This window comes from Microtus ochrogaster, chromosome 15 (genome assembly GCF_000317375.1).
Source record: "Microtus ochrogaster isolate Prairie Vole_2 chromosome 15, MicOch1.0, whole genome shotgun sequence".
Taxonomy (NCBI): Eukaryota; Metazoa; Chordata; class Mammalia; order Rodentia; family Cricetidae; genus Microtus; species Microtus ochrogaster.
This window is the reverse complement of record NC_022017.1, coordinates 808,512-829,420: the sequence shown is the minus strand read 5'-3', so window position 1 is coordinate 829,420 and position 20,909 is coordinate 808,512. Positions and strand designations below refer to the sequence as shown.

The window sequence follows — 20,909 nt, the reverse complement described above, 5'->3', positions numbered from 1 at the left end:
TGTAGACCAGGCTGGTCTCGAACTCACAGAGATCCGCCTGCCTCTGCCTCCCGAGTGCTGGGATTAAAGGCGTGTGCCACCATCGCCCGGCCTATTAACATTTTTCTAATCCAAGTTTTCTGACTGTGTTAGCTGGATCCTGTATGATAGTTTCACATCATCATGTTCATTAAGAAGAATGAGTAATTTTTTTTTTTAATTTGGGGCAGTAGGTGTTCAACCAAACTATCAAGTTGTGTGTCTACTTCAGCAATATGTAGAAGGTTCTGGTATTAAATAATTGAAGAGTCAAAGTCTCAGCAATTAAAAAATGTACTTGCCAGTTTGAAAGTCACAGACAGTTTACTGTTCTATAATTAGATAAAGAGAAAGAAGAAGAACCCTTAGGTAGCAGGAATAAGCAAGAGTCTTCCACAGTCTGGCATCTGCAAGGAAATGAGAAAAGAGTTTTTACTTCCTTTCAATGACAGAAGTACCAACTACATCTGACAACAGTCCACACAACTGTAACCTCTCAAACTCTCTCAGGCAGGCTCTTCCAGAGGTTCACTGTTGTTAATAACAAGACACCTGCTGATCCTTTCCCTTTTAGTACCTCTGCGTACATGGAAACATTCCGTTCAAGTACATTCTTCAGGTCATCAGGACGCATTTCTTGTGTCAACAGTTTCACAAGTGGGAACTGACTCTCTAGGCAACTGACGACTTTGAACAATTCTGAACAAATTCTAACTAACTTACGTTGGTAGTTTTCCTCTTAAATACTCTACTACTCATTAATTCAATGGTATTGATATGTGTGTGTATGGAAACTTAAAAATTATATTCATTCAGGGCTGGAGAGAAGGCTCAACAGTTAAGGGAATTTATTGCTCTTGTTCAGGACCCAGGTTCGATTCCCAACACTCACAAGATGGTTCACAACCATCTGTAACTTCAATTCTTGGGAATCTGATGTCCTCTTCTGACCTTCATGGGCACCAAGCCTGCATGTGGTAGACATATATAGACACAGGCAAAGCATTCACAAAATAAAAATGAGTAAATCTAACTAAAATTTAAAAATGACTTTTTAAATTTTGTGTATGTGTACTTGCACAGTGGCTAGAGGACAATTTTTGGGAAATGGTTCTTTCCTTCTATCACATGGTCCCAGGGACAGAGCTCAATCCCTTGAGCTGGGAAGTGAGCACCCTTACCTGCTGGTCTCTCTCCACCTCCCCTTTTCTGAGAAAGGCTTCATGTGAACTAGGCTGTCCTTAAACTAAATAGCCAAGGCTGATCTCGACACTCTGGATTCTCTTGTCTTCATGTCCTCAGTGCTGGGATTACAGGTTTGTGTTATTATGCCCAGCTTTTCATACTTGGTCCTTAAGGGAAATCCATGTCTTCTACTTCGTTTGTTTCCTTCCATCAAAAGCTTAAAAATTTTTCAATAGGTTTCATAAATAATGCTTCTTTTTTTTATTAAGAGGATTAAGAAAAAGCTGTATGTGTTTGTGCATATCTGTAATCCCAGCACCTACAAAGGCTGAATGAGGCAGGAGAACCTTGAGTTTGAGGTCAGTTTTGGCCTAAATAATCTAGATGATGTCTTAAATAAAAAAAGGAGTTAGCCGGGCGATGGTGGCGCACGCCTTTAATCCCAGCACTCGGGAGGCAGAGGCAGGTGGATCTCTGTGAGTTCGAGACCAGCCTGGTCTACAGAGCTAGTTCCAGGACAGGCTCCAAAGCCACAGAGAAACCCTGTCTCGAAAAACCAAAAAAAAAAAAAAAAAAAAAAAAAAAAAAAAAAAAAAAAAAAAAAAAAAAAAAGGGAGTTATACAGAAAAAGAAATTCACTGTGTAAAAGTGTGTAATAGCACTATAAAGGTGAAGTAAAGAAGCCAAGTACTAGCAGGTACCACACGCCTCTAATTCTAGTACCCAGGAGACAGAGGAAGGTGGATCTCAGCCTGGCCTAGTTCCAGGACAGCTAGGGTTACATAATAAAGAGACCTCGTCTTAAAGTGGGAGGCTGAGTGGGAGGGAATGCCTTGTCTTAATTTTAGGAGAAGCTTCTAGCTTTTCATTATACAGCTGCCTTTCTTATTTACTGATATCATATACTGTATGATAGATACTCAGACATCTTGTGCAACATATTAAAAGAGCAACTCAAAGTTTGCCAAATGGTCTGTCCAATGTATTCTTTCTGATAAGCATAAGTGTTGCGCTTTCTCTTCTGGGGCCCAAACCCATTTTTTTGGTTTCCAGATACATTTAACAATTTCAAGTCAGAACCTACCAAGCTGGGCAGTGGTGGCACACACCTTTAATCCTAGCACTCAGGTGGCAGAGACAGGCAGATTTTTGAGACCAAAGTTAGCCTGGTCTACAAAGCAAATTCCAGGACAGCCAGGGTTAAACAGAAAAAGCCTGTTTTGGGGGTTGGGAATGTAGAACCTACCAAAAGTGGCCAATTCCTAGAAGAAATTGATAAATATTATTGCTAATAACTAAAGAGTATTTCCTATTATTATTATTTTGGTTTTTTGGGACAGAGTTTCTAGTGTAGGAGGTCCTTCTGTTGGTGTGTTGCTTTCATTGGTTAATTAATAAAGAAACTGCTTGGCCTGATAGGGCAGCACTTAGGTAGGCAGAGAAGACAGAACTGAATGCTGGGAAGAAGGGCAGAGAAAGAGCCACCATGGAGCTGCCAGGTCAGACATGCTGAATCTTTCCCGGTAAGCTAAGACCTTGTGGTGTTATACATATTATTAGAAATGGGTTAAATCAAGGTGTGAGAGTTAGCCAATGAGAGGCTAGAGATAATGGGCCAGGCAGTAATTTAATTAATACAATTTGTGTGTGATTATTTCAGGTATAAGCTAGCTGGGCAGGACAGAACAAAGGGCTCACTCTCCCTGTAACAAGTTTCTCTGTGTAGCTTTGGAGCCTGTCCTGGAACTTGCTCTGGCTGGCTTTGAATTCACAGAGATCTGCCTGCCTCTGCCTCCCGAGTACTGGGATTAAAGGTGTGCACCACCACCGCCTGGCTTATTATTATCATTTTTATTTATTTTTATTATCGTTTTTTTTTAACACTTTTAAAAAACTTTTTTTTTTTTGAAACAGGATCTCACTATGTAGCTCTCTGGCTTTCCTGGAATTTACAATGTAGACCAGGCTGTCCTTGAACCCACAGAGATCTGCCTGCCTCTGCCTCCCAAGTGCTGGGATTAATGGTGTGCACAACCATACCTGGAGTTTATTTATTTATTGTTTTGAGACAGGGTCTCTATGTAGCCTTGTCTGTCCTAGAGCTTACTGTGTAGATCAGGCTGACCTTGAACTCAGAGATCCTCTTGTCACTAACTCTGAGTGCTGTGAGATGCCTGGCTGGGTATTCTATTTAGCTTTTCTAGTTTCTTATCAGAGGAAAATATTAGGTCTGGTACAGAATGAACCCTTCCACAGATTCATCTGCTTCAGTTTAGATGTGGCCTGGACAGCGACAGAGCAATCCTTCATTCATTCCATCAGTATTCACTGAAGGACTGCTATCTGCCATCAGTATTCACTGAAGGACTGCTATCTGCCATCAGTATTCACTGAAGGACTGCTATCTGCCAGCGGCTCACAGTCCTGTCACAGCCTTCCTGAGTCCTTCTCCCACCAGCACACAGAAGGGCCTCCAGGAAAGGTTTCATCTGGGAAAAGTAAGGGATCTTGGTCTATTCATAGAGATTTTTGTGAGGTTCTGCACTTAAACTACTAGACAATATCAACAGTGCAAGACTCTAAAGAGGCTTTTAAATGATCATTAAAAACGTGCCGGGCAATGGTGGCGCACGCCTTTAATCTCAGCACTTGGGAGGCAGAGGCAGGCGGATCTCTGTGAGTTCGAGGCCAGCCTGGTCTACAGAGCTAGTTCCAGGACAGGCTCCAAAGCCACAGAGAAACCCTGTCTCAAAAAACCAAAAAACAAACAAACAAACAAACAAAAAAAACAAAAAAAGACTTTTTTTTCAAAAAATGAGAATTAAACAGCACTGCATAGAGAAATAGCTGCAGAGCAGTGAAGCACGGAGGTTTGATCATCTCGGTCTACAGGAGGCAGGATAGATCTAGAATACAACTTTGATGTGAAAGAAAAGCAGTGTGTACTAACAGCAGGGAAAGGAACTTAGCATTGTGGCAGAAATTTAAGTGGTAAATGCCTGTACGCCATTATATTAGAGGCTATATATGTAAAACACACACAAAGCTTTAATTTAGCATCATAATGGAAAGAAAATTGGACTCAAATTGCTTTATGTCCAGTTAAATCTTGCTATCATCTGAAGAGATGGTAGAATAAATAAATACTTACTTGAGAAAGATGTTCAGTTACTGTGCATTTCCATCTACAAAAATAAACATTTCAGAATAAATATGCCATGTCAACTGGAATCCACTCGATCCTCAGTGATTACTAAACACAAATTACTTTTTTTTTGTTCTCCAGATATGGTTTTGTGTAGTTCTGGCTGTCCTGGAACTTGCTCTATAAACCAGGCTGGCCTTGAACTCTCAGAGATCTACCTGCCTCTGCCACCCAAGTGCTGGGATTAAAGACTTGGCATAAACACAAATTACTTCTTCTTAGTATAATATATGGGGTAGTAATCTTAAAGCAGAATTCAAAATTTGTGATTGGATTCCATAGAGAATCCAAGGAAAAGAAAAGAGTCTTGTCAGGTGGTGGTGACACGCCTGCCTCTGCTTCCAGAGCAGGGGTTAAAGGCATGCACCACCACACCCAGCTTTAACTGTTTGTTTATAGTCAGGCATAGTATTGTGAACTCAGTGAAGTCCTTTGGACACATTTTTTTATTGGTATTTATTGAGCTCTACATTTTTTTAATATTTATTTATTTATTATGTGTACAGCATTCCTTTCATGTGTGCCCGCAAGCCAGAAGGGGGCACCAGGTCTCATTATAGACGGCTGTGAGCCACCATGTGGTTGCTGGGAATTGAACTCAGGACTTCTGGAAGAGCAGTCAGTGCTCTTAACCACTGAGCCATCTCTCCAGCCCGAGCTCTACATTTTTCTCTGCTTCCCTGCCTGCCTCTCCTCTGCTCTCTTCAACCCGCCCCCAAGGTCCCCATGCTCCCAATTTACTCAGGAGATCTTGTCTTTTTATACTTTCTAATTCCCATGTAGATTATATCTATGCAAGTCTCTCTTAGTGTCCGCATTGTTGTCTAAGTTCTCTGGGATTGTGGTTTGTAGGCTGGCTTCCTTTGCTTTATGTTTAAAAACCACCTATGAGTGAGTACATGTGATAATTGTCTTTCTATGTCTAGGTTACCTCACTCAAAATAATGTTTTCTAGCTCCATCCACTTTCCTGCAAAATTCAAGCTGTTGTTATTTTTTCTGCTGTGTAGTACTCCATTGTGTAAATGTAGCACATTTTTCTTATCTATTCTTCAGTCGAGGGGCATTTAGGTTGTTTCCAAGTTCTGGCTATGACAAACAATGCTGCTATGAACGTAGTTAAGCACATGTCCTTGTGGCACAATTGAGCATCCTTTGGATATATCCCCAAAAGTGGTATTACTGGGTCTTGAAAAAGGTTGTTTCCTGATTTTCTGAGAAATCGCCACACTGACATCCAAAGGGATTGTACCGGCTTGCATTCCCACCAGCAATGCAGAAGTGTTCCCTTTTCCCCACAGCCTCTCCAGCATAAGTTGTCATCAGTGTTTTTGATCTTGGCCATTCTTACAGGTGTAAGATGGAATCTCAGAGTTGTTTTGATTTGCATTTCTCTGATGACTAAGGATGCTGAACATTTCCTTAAGTGTCTTAGCCATTTTAGATTCCTCTGTTGAGAGTTCTCTGTTTAGGTCTGTACTCTATTTTTTTTAATTGGATTATGTGATCTTCTGGTGTCCAATTTCTTGAGTTCTTTGTATATTTTGGAGATCAGACCTCTGTCTGATGTGGGGTTAGTGAAGATCTTTTCCCGTTCTGTAGGCTGTCGTTTTGTCTTGTTGACAGTGTCCTTTGCTTTACTAAAGCTTTTCAGTTTCAGGAGGTCCCATTTATTAGTTGTTTCTCTCAGTGTCTGTGCTGCTGGTGTTCTATTTAGGAAGTGGTTCCCTGTGCCAATGCGTTCAAGTGTACTTCCCACTTTCTCTTCTATAAGGTTCAGTGTGGCTGGCTTTATGTTGAGGTCTTTGATCCATCTGGACTTGAGTTTTGTGCATGGTGATAGATATGCGTCTATTTTCATTCTTCTACATGTTGATATCCAGTTATGCCAGCACCACTTGTTAAATATGCTTTCTTTTTTTCCATTTGATATTTTTTGCTTCTTTATCAAAGATCAGGTGTTCGAAGATGTGTGGATTGATATCTGGGTCTTCTATTCAGTTCCATTGGTCCTCCTGTCTGTTCTTATGCCAGTACCAGGCTATTTTCAGTACTGTAGCTCTGTAGTAGAGTTTGAAGTCAGGGATTGTGATGCCTCCAGAAGTTCTTTCATTGTACAGGAATGTTTTGGGTATCCTGGGTTTTTGCTTTTCCAAATGAAGTTGAGTACTGTTCTTTTGAGGTCTTTGAAGAATTTTGCTGGGATTTTGATGGGCATTGTGTTGAATCTGTAGATTGCTTTTAGTAGGATTGCCATTTTTACTATATTAATTCTGCCTACCCAAGACCATGGGAGGTTTTTCCACTTTCTGGTGTCTTCCTCAATTTCTTTCTTCAAAGATTTAAAGTTCTCGTCTTACAAGCCTTCCATTTGTTTGGTTAGAGTTAGTCCGAGATATTTTATGCTAGTGGCTATTGTGAAGGATGTTGATTCTCTGATTTCTTCCCCAGCCCTTTTATCATCTGTATATAGGAGGACTACTGATTTTTTTGAGTTAATCTTGTATTCTGCTACAATTACTGAAAGTGTTTATGAATTGTAGAAGTTCCTTGGTAGAATTTTTGGGATCACTTATGTAAACTATCATATCATCAGCAAATAGTGAGAGTTTGACTTCTTTTCTAATTTGTAGTCCCTTGATCTCCTTTTGGTGTCTTATCTCTCTAACTAGGACCTCAAGAACTATATTGAATAGATATGGAGAGAGGGGACAGCCTTGTCTTGTTCCTGATTTCAGTGGAATTGCTGGGAGTTTCTCTCCATTTAGTTTGATGTTGGCTGTTGGCTTGCTGTATATTGCCTTAATTATGTTTAGATATGTTCATTATATCCCTGCCCTCTCCAAAACCTTTATCATGAAGGGATGTTGTATTTTGTAAAATGCTTTTTCGGCATTTTTTCAAATTTATATTTTATGTATGAGTGCTATGCAGGTACACCTGCATGCCAGAAGAGAGCGTCAGATCACATTATAGATGGTTGTGAGCCACCATGTGGATGCTGGGAATTGAACTCAGGACCTCTGGAAGAACAGCTAGTGCTGTATAAACGCTGTGCCATCTCTCCAGTCCCTTTTTCGGCATCTAATGAGATGATCGTGTGGTTTTTATTTTTTAGCTTGTTTATATGTTAGATTATGTTGACAGATTTTCATATGTTGAACCATCCCTGCATCTGTGGGATGAAGCCAACTTGGTCATGGTGGATAATGGCGCTGATGTGTTCTTGGATTCAATTCACTAGCATTTTATTTAGTATTTTTGCATCAATGTTCATGAGTGAGATTGGTCTGTAGTTCTCTTTTTTAGTATTGTCTTTCTGTGGTTTGGGTATCAGGATAATTGTAGCCTCATAAAAAGAGTTTGGCAATGTTCCCTCTGTTTTTATTGTGTGGAATAATTTGAGGAGTATTGGTATTAGTTCGTTGAAAGTCTTGTAGAATTCTGAGCTGAAATCCTCTGGTCCTGGGCTTTTTTTGGTTGGGAGACTTTTGAAGACTGTTTCTATTCCTTCAGCAGTTATAGGTCTGTTTAATTTGCTTATCTGGTCTTGATTTAATTTTGGTAAGTGATATTTATCCAGAAAGTTGTCCATTTCCTTTAAGTTTTCCAATTTTGTGGAGTACAGGTTTTTGAAATATGACTTGATGATTCTCTGGATTTCCTTCATATCTGTTGTTGTGTCCCCTTTTCATTTCTGAGTTTGTTAATTTGGATATTCTCTCTCTGCCTTTTGGTTAGTTTGGATAAAGGTTTGTCTATTTTGTTGATTTCCTCGAAGAACCAACTCTTTCACTGAATCTTTGTATTGTTTCCTTTGTTTCTATTTTGTTGATTTTAGCTCTCAATTTGATTTATTTCCTGCCGTCTAGTTCTCTTAGGTGAGTTTGCTTCTTTTTGTTCTAAGGTTTTCAAATGTTCTGTTAATTCACTAGTGTGGGATTTTTCCAGCTTCTTTATGTAGGCATTTAGTGTTATGAACTTGCCTCTTAACACTGCTTTCATTGTGGACAAAAAATTTACAGAGTCACACTTACTTTCAGCATCAGGCTGAACATACCTAAGCAACCAAATCAATTATTTCTGTCACAATAAATAGTAAGAATACTTTGACCTTTGCTTCACTTACTATTTTTCCATGGCAGAACATAGGGCAGAGACTTGGGAACTCGCATGCCTGAAGCCAGGTTACTCTTATGTTCCATAACTATATTGTTTGCAGGACTAAAAAAAGAAAGGAATAATCTGATGTCATCATATCAATATTCTTCAGGTACACACACAAGACAATCAAAATGTGTGCATTCGTGTGCGTTTTTGTTTGCTTTTTTGAAACAGGGTTTCTCTGTGTAGCTTTGGGACCTGTCCTGGAACTTGCTCTATCTACTAGAATGACCTTGAACTCACAGAGATCTGTCTGCCTTTTCCTCCCGAGTACTGGGATTAAAGGTGTGTGCCCAACTTCAAAATGTGTTTTTAAGTGGGGGAAAACATGTAAGCATAGTTCTTTCAAAACATTCTTGCACTTTGGATGATTACCATTTCTCTGGGATGTTTCTTATTCCGTATGTGCATTAAGATGAAGTTAACTGTTTAATGGTGCACACCTTTAATCCCAGTACTCGGGAGGCAGAGGCAGGCAGATCTCTGAGTTGGATGTCAGCCTGGTTTAGAGACTGAGTTCCAGGACAGCCAGGGTTACATGAAGAATATCTCGAAAAGCAAAACAAAACAATAACAAAAGATGGCGTTAACTGTTTACATCTTATAAAAATTGAGATTAACACCTATAACACCTACTGGTTAGTACCTCTGTAAACAAGACAGCTGTGTCTATTCATGGTTGGAACTGTCTAAAGACCAGGCTTCCATCAAATTCGCAGTGATTTGTTGGCCTTTGCCTCCTGAGCGCTGGGATGAAAGCTGTTCCCCACCATGCTCGATTGCAACAGACCTCTTCATAAATTATTACTTTAATGTGTATGGGTGTTTTATCTACATGTATGCCCATGCACCACTTGTGTGCCTAGTGCCTACAGAGGGCAGCTGGAGTTACAGAGAGTTGGGAGCCAGTATGTTGGTTATGGGAATTGAACCTCCTCTGTTGATGGAGGCTACTTGTTCATTCCCAGCCGCCCAGACTCAAATATCCACACAGAAACTGTATTAATTAAATCACTGCTTGGCCTTATGGCTCTAGCTTCTTAGCTCTTACATCTTAAGTTAATCCATTTCTACTAATCTGTATATCACCACGTTGCTGTGGTTCTGGCAGGCTGTGTCAGAGGCCTCTGTCCCCTGCAGGTGACTACATGGCTTCTCTCTGACTCTACCTACTCTATCTTTCAGCCTGGCTTTACTCTGTTAAGCTATTGGCCAAAAGCAGTTTCTTTATTAACCAATGGCAATAAAACATATTTACAGCATACATCACATCCCACATCTGTCCTGTGGAAAAGCAGTCAGTTCTCTTAACTATTGAGCCATCTCTCTAGCTCCTATAATAAATCTCTTAAGAACTGAAGTAAGTTAAAGTTGCCACCAATAAAACTAATCTAACTTTTTGTTATTGACTCAAAATAGTATACATTTATTAACTGACCTCAGTAATTAAGAAATAAAAAAGCCGGGCGGTGGTGGCACACGCCTTTAATCCCAGCACTTGGGAGGCAGAGGCAGGCGGATCTCTGAGTTCGAGACCAGCCTGGTCTACAAGAGCTAGTTCCAGGATAGGCTCCAAAACCACAGAGAAACCCTGTCTCAAAAAAACAAAAAAAAAAAAAAAAAAAAAAAAAAAAAGAAATTAAAAAAAAATGAAGTGCTTTCTGAGGGATGGAGAGATGGCTCAGCAGTTAACAGAGGACCTGAGTTTGATTCCAAGCATCCACATCAGGCAGCCAGGGGATCTGACACCTCTGGCCTCTATGGGCACCTAAACTCATATGCACATAATCACATATACATAATTAAAAACAATAAAATAAAAAGTTAAGCATTTAGGGAAAAATAGAGTATAGAATTTATTCCTTTATTTTCTGAGCCATCTCTCCAGCCCCGAGATATGCCGTCTTCCTTAGATACTTTGGATTTCCCAATCTCAAACAACTTTCAGGATTTCAAAAAAATAGTTATGGGCTAAGCAGAGATGGCTCAGTGGTTAAGAGCACTGACTGTTTGTTCTTCCAGAGGTCCTGAGTTCAATTCCCTGCATACAAACAGTGGTTCATAACCACCTATAATTCAATTTGATCCCCTCCTCTGGCATGCAGGAATATATATATATAGATGACAGAAGAGTTTATGTATACGACAGAGTACTCATAAAATACATAAATAAACCCTTAAAATATTGTGTGTATGTGCATGTGTGTGGGTGCCTAGAAGAGGGAGTGGATTCCATGGAGCTGGAGTTACAAGCAGCTGTACGTTTGGCTAATGTGGGTGTGGAACTTCATTCCAGTCCTTTAAAGAGCAATAAGCGCACACACACGCGCACACACACACACATTAACACGCATATCCACACACTCTCACGTACCCACCCCTGAAAACCTCTTCTGGTTTTACAAACCCCCTCTCTCAAAACAACAAGAAAAGAAAAACCCTCACCAAACAATACTTGTACTAGGTTATCACCAAGAATTCTTATCAAGGAAAGATGGTGGCTTGCATTATTATTACTACCATTATTATTATTATTAGTTTTTTGAGATAGGCTGTCTCTGTGTAGCTCTGGCTGTCCTGGAACTCACTCTGTAGACCAGGCTGGTCTAGAGCTCAGAGATCTGCCTGCCTCTGCTTCCCAAGTGCTGGAAATAAAGGTATGAGCCACCATTATTATTATTATTATTTTTGATTTGGGGTGGTAGTGATGAAAGAAAGACCATTTAATTTACCTGTTGTTGCTACAGAAGTTGGCTGTGCCCCAGACAAATGGAGTGCTAGTCTGTTCCCACAAATCTGCCAAGGAAAACAAAACAGTTGGTGATACTACTAGGAAAAACACCAGTCCATGTTAGTTGGATTTGTCAGATGGGAAATGATATAGCGAAATTTTGAGGTATGAAAGTGAAAACTGATTGAGTGCCCTGTCCAAGTAATACAGAAGCAGGAATTTAACATAAAAGCCATAAATAATAGTAATTGTGCCTAGTAGCAATCACACAGATGGCACAACAGGATTTATGGGGAAACAGATGTAAAGAAATGCTTCTTCTACTCAAGGGGGATAGGTTCTTCTATGTGTCTGCAGAGTGATACAAAATGTGCTCATTTTGAGGCCCAATAAAAATAATAAGGCATTCCAAACAACATGGTATGCTCATAAAAAAAAGAAAATCTTCCTTCTGTCTTAAGCAAATAATCTGAGATTAAAATCTGTGGAGGAAAAAAATGTAGAGGCATCTCACCTTTATCCCAGTCTTCATCACAAGGGGGGCACTGCCATGTGCTCTCAGCCAGAGTCTCTTGTCCAAGGTTCCTGGTTTGGTTGACTGAAAGACAATAGAGATTTGACACATAAAGGGCGGGTGGGAGGACCAGCTAGGTTATCCTGTTTAAGGGATTTAAGGTCTTTAAAGGCTGCAGGGTAGCTTATTGAGTCTTTGTTTTTAAATACAGAAAGGATGAAAGCCGACAGGAATAAAGCAGAAAGAAAGACTGACACCATAATTATTGCAGTAACAGGATTGTTTATTTATTAAGGCAAGGTCTCAAACTCAGAGATGACCTTGGCCTTCAGGTCCTCCTGCTTCTACTTCGTAAGTTCAGGTATTAAAGGTCAGTGCCACCGTGCCTATGGATTTTCTGGCACAGGAGTTGGAAACCAGCTTTATCCATGTGAGGCAAGTGGCTTGACCCATTGAGTTCTATCTCCAGCCTCAAGGACTTTATTTTTAGATGATTTATTATAACAGCAGAAGAGAAAACAGTCTGACCTATATAAGAATCTAACAACCCACTGCTACAATGACATAACCATGTCCAAGGCAGAAAACTGTTCCTCTGAAATGGTGAAAGCCAGAAAGCAAGCTGATGATGTGGAATTATACCAACCGACCGCTAACCCACCGTATTGGAACGTTTTGGCTAGTAAGGCTTACCTACATCCTGCTCAATACAGCTCTTGTCATCACAGCTGGAGATGTGATGACTGATTTCAGCCCGGGGAACCTGGTGCCGAGCATTGAAGGGACAAGTAGCCAATTTGTTTGCAACATCAGGATGATTCTGGAATCAAAATTAAGGGATCTATCAATTTTTTGGATATCATAAAATCCATGGAAACTAGCTCAGCCTTCTTCTATAAATGGCTCCATGAAATCCCTCAGCAAGCTGCTGTGGTGGGTACACTCAGCCATGGTGGGCAACTCATCACAGAAGCCTAAGAGGGAATTATTTATCATCCACACAGCTACTATCTCAGTAGCATCAAAATGCAAGCTTTTTGGTTATGACTGTAGGGATTAACACACACACACACACACATTTGGTTATGACTGTAGGGATTAACACACACACACACACACACACACACACACACACACACACACACACACACACACACACACTGGGATTTTAGTGGCTTATAAAGAGCAAAGCAGTCCGTGTGAGCAGTCAGACAGCACAGCCTGCAAGGTTGGAGCTCTCTGGGTGTCTCTGCAAGCTGACATTCAGAATCAACACTAACAAGAAACAGTCTGCACTGCAGTAAGGCCCTTGCTAGTGCAATGTGACAGTGCTAAGAAACAGAGAGCTGGAGAGACAGCTAATCATTATCAGACCAATGCAGACCAATGCAGTATTGATGACTGAAATGAGGCCCTGAACAATTTAACCTTCACTTGTTTGTGTGTTTTTGAAGAGAGGGTTTCTCTGTGCAGCCCTGTCTGTCCTGGAACTCTCTCTGTAGACCAGGCTGGCCTGGAATTCAGAGATCCATCTGCCTCTGCCTCTTAAGTGCTGGGATAAAAGGCATGTGTCACCATTGCCTGGTGAACAATTTAACCTTTATTTCATCTATTTCACTTAGGAAAACCCCAAGTAATAGGCACTTTGTGGGTTAGTGGCTTGTTTTAACCCCCCCCCCCCAAAAGGATTTATTGTCACTTAAATGTCATGGTAAAGGTACTAGCAATTAAGAAATTAAGAAAAAGAAGGCCTGGAGAGATAGCTCAGGGGTTAAGAGTGCTGCTATCCTTCTAGACATCCTGAGTTTGTTTTCTTGTATACAAAATAGAGGCCTGACAACTGCTTGTAACTTCAGTTCAGGTAATTTAACACTTTCTTCTGGTCTCTGTGGGTACTCTCTCTCATACACATACACAAATTAAAAAAAAAAAAAAAAAAGAGGGGCAATGAGATGGCTCGTGGGTAAAGGAGCCTGGCACCAAGTCTGACAGCCTGAGTCTGATGTCCAGGACCCACATGGTAGAAGGAGAGGGCTGGTTTTTTTCACATGCACACTGGGACACACACATATCTGCAAACATACCCATGCTAAGATGTATTGTTATTGTTTAGAACAGAAAGAACATAAAGTTGGGTGGGTAGGGAGGTAGGGAGGATCTGAGAGGAATTGGGGGAAGGCAAATGCAACCAAAATGTATTGTATTAAAAAAACTTTCGTCCATAGAAAGTTTTAAAGATGTGTCACAAATAAAACTCTAAATGTAAAACTATTAAGAAACAGGCTGGAAAAAAGTGCAAGACAGAAATGTACATGGGTCTGGAGAGATGGCTCAGGGGTTAAGATTGCTTTCTGGGCAATCCTGAGGACCTCAGTTTGGATTCCAGCACTGCCAAGTCAGTGAAGCAGTAGGTGGCAACTGAAGTTCAAGGTGTCAGCCCACCAGGAGGCAACTCCCTGATGGGTGAATCTCGGATAGACAAGACTCCCCCCTCCCAAATGTCTTTTGCTTCTGCTGTCCTTTGCATGTCTGCCGCCGCTATCTTTCTCTGGTATCTGCATGGTGTGAATGGGTGTGGGGAGATCCCACTGCCTGTAACATAGTGAGTCTGGTAGTATGGGTGTGGGGAGACCCCACTGCCTGTACCATAGTGAGTCTGGTAGTATGTTTGGAAACATCCTGTCCTACTGGGCATCTTTACCTGTGGGTTATTATAAAGATGATTCCTTTCTAAGCTGTACTGTCTAATTGATAATAATAATAATGTTAGTTTAAATAGTTTTGATGACAAAAAATAAAACAAGGATGTATCACATAGCTAGAATACATGAGTTTCTATTGAGCCACACAGACTGTGGCTTAGGTTAATGATTAAGAAAAACAATTGAGTCACAGTAGCTAGTTTAAATTCTTTTAACCTTAAGGCTGGGAGATGTGTTCACAGGTTTCAGAGTGCACCATAGCTGAAACAAAGCTTTGAAAATAACTTAAGGCTAGACTAGATGTTTTGATAAACAGCCTTGAGATGAAAAACCCAAGAAGACAATCCACAGTTTTAGGAAGGCAGAGTTGAATAAGGAACTCTGTAAGGTCGGGGAGCAAGAACAAAACAGCCCAGTTACCATTAGCTGATGTGCCTTTCTTGCTAGGGTTGGTTGATGACCAAAGGTGATGATTGATTCCTCATACCCATTTCTGTCCTCAGTCTTCTGATATGATGATGATGGGGTATGTACTCTAAACATTTAAAGTACAGCTGACTGTTTTTCATGTATAAAAGTTTAGGTTTGTGCCGGGCGATGGTGGCGCATGCCTTTAATCCCAGCACTCGGGAGGCAGAGGCAGGCGGATCTCTGTGAGTTCGAGACCAGCCTGGTCTACAGAGCTAGTTCCAGGACAGGCTCCAAAGCCACAGAGAAACCCTGTCTCGAAAAACCAAAAAAAAAAAAAAAAAAGATTTCTCACAAGATTACCTTTCAAGATAAGTAATAAAGTAACTGGCCATTCTTTATAACTGCAAAGCACAGCCTGCCAGCAAAAGGCCTGACGAAGAATGTCTTACTTGCTGCATCATTAATCTGTAACAAGTTGCTTGGCTATGAATGCACGTGGGTTCTTGGGATAACTTGTTTTTCACCTATAATATGTAAAATGTTTAATCATGTAAGGGATATGGACAACATGCTCTTTTTTACTTGTATTCACTGTAGACATTCACTTGAAAAACAGAATGTAACCTCAATGTAATTTTTATATGAAAGGCTTTGCTGGGATATATAAGCCGTAAGGGGTAAAGATAAAACAGGTTAGAAGGGAAACATCAAGAATCAGAGAGTTAGAAGGAAAATATCAAGAATGAGAGAATTAGGAGAACATCAAGAGAGTTAGAAGGAGAAGAGAAACATCTAGAGAGACAGAAGGGACATTTCTGGATAGAGATAAGAGAATACAGAACACAGTATGAAAAATACAGAATTAAGAAGGAAACCATCAAGAGAGTGTGTGTCTTTTCCCCTAACCTTAGTAGCAGTGGCTCCATGGATTCCCTTTGAATCCTGTACTGCAGGGGAGGGCAATTTAGTGAGTCTGAGTACTTACTCCTCTGGTGTCCCCAGTACTGCCTTCCCTTTTCCCCACAAAATATGCAAAGAAAAATAAAACACATGAGACACAGTCTCCATTACTTACATAAGATGTTAGACATTGAAAGTAAAGGCTTCTGGAGACAGGGTCTTGCTATACAGCCCTGAATGGACTTGAATTTGTGGCAATCCTCCTGCCTTAGCCTTGAAAGTGGTAAGATTACAGACGTGAACCACTATACCTACTTAAGGGAAACAACTTAAAATTTTTTTACTTTAAATGTGTATGAGGTATTGGATTCTCCTGGAGCAGTTGTGAGCCACTTGTGAAGTCGGGTGCTCTGGCAGAGCACTACAGGGGCTCCTGACAGCTGGTCATTTCTCCAGCCTCCACCTCTCCTTTGTTTGTGAACTTACTCTACAGACCAGGCTGGCCTTTAACTCAGAGTATCTCTGCCTACCTTTGCCTCCTAAGTGCTGACATTAAAGGCATAATCTACCATAGCCAGCTAAATTTTTTAAAAAATATTACACATATGAACGTTTTGCCTGCATGTTTGTATATATGCATCATGACCATATGTGTGCCTGGACAGAAAAGTGGGTCAGATCTCCTGAACTGGAGTTATATGGTTGTGAGTCACCATGTAGTGCTGGGAATCAAACCCAGGTCTTCTGTAAAAACAACAAGTGCTCTTAATTGCTGAATTATCTCTTTATCCTCCACCTAAGTATTTTTTTCTTTTCTTCTCTTTTTTTTCTTTCAGACATGGTCTTTTGTGGGGCAAGGTTTGAGACAGATTTTTCTCTGTGCAGCCAGCCATGGCTGTCCTGGAACTCTCTCTGTAGATCAGGTTGGCCTCGAACTCACAGAGATCCACCTGCCTCTGCCTCCCTAAATGCTGGAATTAAAGGCATGCACCTCCACAGCCTGGTGAGATTTGATCTTATCAAGTATCCTAGGAGGTCACTACTTAATTTACCTGTCGTTGACCTCATGGCAATCCTCCTGCCTCAACTTCCTGGTTACAACTGTCTGGATTACAGGTGTGTGCCACTATGTCTGGTAGGTTTGCTTCTTTGTTTTGAGACAGTCTCATGTAGCCCAGGTTAACAAGCCTAACTTGCTATGTAGTTGAGGGTAACGTTGAACTTTTTATTTTCCTGCTTCTACCTCTTTACTGCTGGGATTATAGGCTCGAAAATCAAACATGAAATGGGATGAGTGACTGCGGGAGCAACAACAGCAGCTGCTTCCAGAAGCTATAGTAAGAAGTTCCTCTGGGAAAGAGCACCTGTGTCCCAGCTAGCATCCACTGCCATTCTCTGTGTGAGATGCCTCATTGCTGCAGTGACCATCAGAAACTTAGCCCCCACGGGCACCTTGAGGAGTGATCACCAAGGTTCTGCTCTGCCTGCACCTGAGGGAGCATTCAATCGAGCCAGAGGCCCTAAATACATCAACTGAAGAAGAGATGGTAGACAGTGTAAGGGTATGTTCAACAACATAAAGAGCAAGGCAACCCCACCAGAAACTAGGTTCTACAACAGTAAAACCTGAACATCCAAAGGCAGATGAAGCAGAAGAAAACGATCATTTTATTAATTGTTTCTCTTGGTGCCTGTGCTGCTGGCGTTCTATTTAGGAAGTGGTTCCCTGTGCCAATGCGTTCAAGTGTACTTCCCACTTTCTTTTCTATAAAGTTCAGTGTGGCTGGTTTTATGTTGAGGTCTTTGATCCATCTGGACTTGAGTTTTGTGCATGGTGATAGATATGCATCTATTTTTATTCTTCTACATGTTGATATCCAGCACCACTTGTTAAATATGCTTTCTTTTTTTCCATTTGATATTTTTTGCTTCTTTGTCAAAGATCAGGTGTCTGAAGATGTATGGATTGATATCTGGGTCTTCTATTCAGTTCCATTGGTCCTCCTGTCTGTTCTTATGCTAATACCAGGCTGTTTTCAGTACTGTAGCATTGTAGTAGTGTTTGAAGTCAGGAACTGTGATGCCTCCAGAAGTTCTTTCATTGTACAGGATTGTTTTGGGTATCCTGGGTTTTTGCTTTTCCAAATGAAGTTGAGTACTGTTCTTTTGAGGTCTTTGAAGAATTTTGCTGGGATTTTGATGGGCATTGTGTTGAATCTGTAGATTGCTTTTAGTAGGATTGTCATTTTTACTATATTAATTCTGCCTACCCAAGACCATGAGAGGTCTTTCCACTGTCTGGTGTCTTCTTCAATTTCTTTCTTCAAAGATTTAAAGTTCTCGTCATACAAGCCTTCCATTTGTTTGGTTAGAGTTAGTCCGAGATATTTTATGCTAGTGGCTATTGTGAAGGATGTTGATTCTCTGATTTCTTCCCCAGCCCTTTTATTATCTGTATACAGGAAGGCTACTGATTTTTTTTTTGAGTTAATCTTGTATCCTGCTACATTGCTGAAAGTGTTTGAGTTGTAGGAGTTCCTTGGTAGAATTTTTGGAATCACTTATGTAAACTATCATATCATCAGCAAACCACTTGTTAAATATGTTTTCTTTTTTCCATTTGACATCTTTTGCTTCTTTATCAAAGATCAGGTGTTCAAAGATGTGTAGATTTATATCTGGATCTTCTATTCGGTTCCATTGGTCCTCCTGTCTGTTCTTATGTCAGTACCAGGCTGTTTTCATTACTGTAGCTCTGTAGTAGAATTTGAAGTCAGGGATTGTGATGCCTCCAGAAATTCTTTTATTGTACAGCATTGTTTTGGCTATCCTGGCTTTTTTTGCTTTTTCAAATGAAGTTGAGTACCATTCTTTTGAGGTCTTTGAAAAATTTTGCTGGGATTTTGATGGGGATTACATTGAATCTGTAACAAATTCTTAACACACAATATCCAGGAAATCTGGGACACTGTGAAAAGACCAAACTAAGAATAATAGGGATAGAAGAAGGAGAAGTACAACTTAAAGGCACAGAAAATATATTCAACAAAATTACAAAAGAAAACTTTTCTAACCTAAAGAAAGACATGCCTATTAAAGTGCAAGCAGATTACAGAACACCAAACAGACTGGGCCAAAAAAAATGTCCCTTTGTCACAGAATAATTAAAATGCTAAATGGACAGAATAAATAAAGAATACTAAGAGCTACAATGTAAAAAGGCCAAATAACATATAAAGAAAAACTCATCAGAATTACATCTGACTTCTCAGTGGAATCTCTGAAAGCCAGAGGTCCTGGACAGGCATTATGTAGACACTAGGAGACCACGGATGCCAACCCAGACTATTCTATCCAACAAAGCTTTCAGTCATAATAGACATAGAAAACAAGATATTCCAGGACAAAACCAGATTTAAATAATACCTATCCACAAATCAGCCTTACAGAAAGTATTAGATGGACAACCTAAGCAAGTGAGCTACATCCAAAAAAACAAGGGCAATAGATGATCTCACAGCAGAAAATTCCAAAGGGAAATGTGTGGGGCCAAAATTATCTCAGGGCTTGTACCTCAAGGCAGGACAGAGAAAAGCCTGGCTTGAGTTTGAAGAATAGTCTCAAAGCTACCGAGTGGGGATGAGACAGCAAAATCTAGGTAGACACCCCTCTAGCCAAAGGGAGGGCTTGGCTGTCTCTCATTGGCTGGAGGTACCCCCACATCACATGATGTCACTTAACCTATATAAGCTGACGCTCACAGTAATAAACTGAGTTCCTGCCTTGACTTGACTCCCTATTCCATCTGATTGCCCTGCATTGTGGGACTGTTCTGTGTCATGGGCCTATAGAATGGGCAGATAGTGCACTCACCTTTCCCTGGGGAATAAGGCTAAGGAGGCCTGGCAGAAACATACATACAATGCCACCACTACCAAAACCAAAAATAACAGAAAATAGCAATCACTGGTCATTAATACCCCTTCATATCAATGGACTCAATTTGCCTATAAAAGGACACAGGTTGGATACAAAAACAGTATCCATCCTTCTACTGCACACAAGAAACACACCTCAACCTCAAAGACAGACATTACCTCAGAGCAAAGGGTTGGGAAAATATTTTCTAATCAAATGGACCTAAGAAACAAACTGGTGTAGCTATCCTAATATCTAACAAAATAGACTTCAAACTAAAATCAATCACAAGAGACAAAGAAGGACATCTCATATTAGTCACAGGAAAAATCCATCAAGATGAAGTCTCAATTCTGAATATTTGTGCTTCAAATACAAGGTACCCACCTTTGTAAAAGAAACATTACTAAAGCTTCTTAAATCATATATCAAACCCCACACACTAATAGTGGGAGACGTCAATGCCCCACTCTCACTGCTGGACAGGTCTGCCAGACAGAAACTTAACAGAGAGAGAAAGGAACAGATGTCATGAATCAAATGTACTTAACAGACATCTATAGAACATTCCACCCAAAGACAAAAGAATATACTTTCTTCTCAGCACCTCATGGAACCTTCTCAAAAATTGACCACATACTCGGTAACAAAGCAAACCTCAACAGATACAAAAAATTGGGATAACCCCCTGTATCTTATCAGATCACCATGGCTTAACGTTAGAGTTTAACAACAACACTAATTTTAGAAAGCCCACAAACACATAGAAATTGAACAAGGTTTAACTGAAGGCTCATTTGGTCAAGGAAGAAAAAAAGAAATTAAAGACTTTCTAAAGTTCAATGAAAATGACTGCACAACATACCCAAACTTATGGGACACAATGAAAGCAGTGCTAAGAGAAAAGTTCATAGCACTAAGTGCCTGCATAAAGAATCTGGAGAAGGCTGGAAGGTATGCATCTTCAATCTCACCACTCAGGAGGCAGAGGCAGGTGGTTGACGTCAGCCTGATCTACAGAAAGAGTTCCAAGACAGCTAGGGCTGTTACAGAGAGAAACCCTGTCTGAAAAAGAAGAAGAAGAAGAAGAAGAAGAAGAAGAAGAAGAAGAAGAAGAAGAAGAAGAAGAAGAAGAAGAAGAAGAAGAAGAAGAAGAAGAAGA

The 20,909-nt window shown here is 40.4% G+C and overlaps 1 protein-coding gene across 1 annotated transcript in view; it reads right to left on the bottom strand.

Moving 5' to 3' along the window:
- Nucleotides 1–327: 327 nt before the first annotated feature.
- Gtsf1 (gametocyte specific factor 1) overlaps nt 328–20,909 on the bottom strand; it is a 31,666-nt gene continuing 11,084 nt past the window's right edge. The window contains exons 4-9 of the mRNA XM_005353775.2: nt 12,510–12,636; nt 11,817–11,900; nt 11,304–11,367; nt 8,537–8,631; nt 4,355–4,388; nt 328–425 (exon numbers count right to left, since the gene is read on the bottom strand). Coding sequence (XP_005353832.1) covers nt 4,372–4,388; nt 8,537–8,631; nt 11,304–11,367; nt 11,817–11,900; nt 12,510–12,636 — 387 coding nt within the window. The 3' untranslated portion in view covers nt 328–425; nt 4,355–4,371. The remainder of the gene's footprint in view (nt 426–4,354; nt 4,389–8,536; nt 8,632–11,303; nt 11,368–11,816; nt 11,901–12,509; nt 12,637–20,909) is intronic.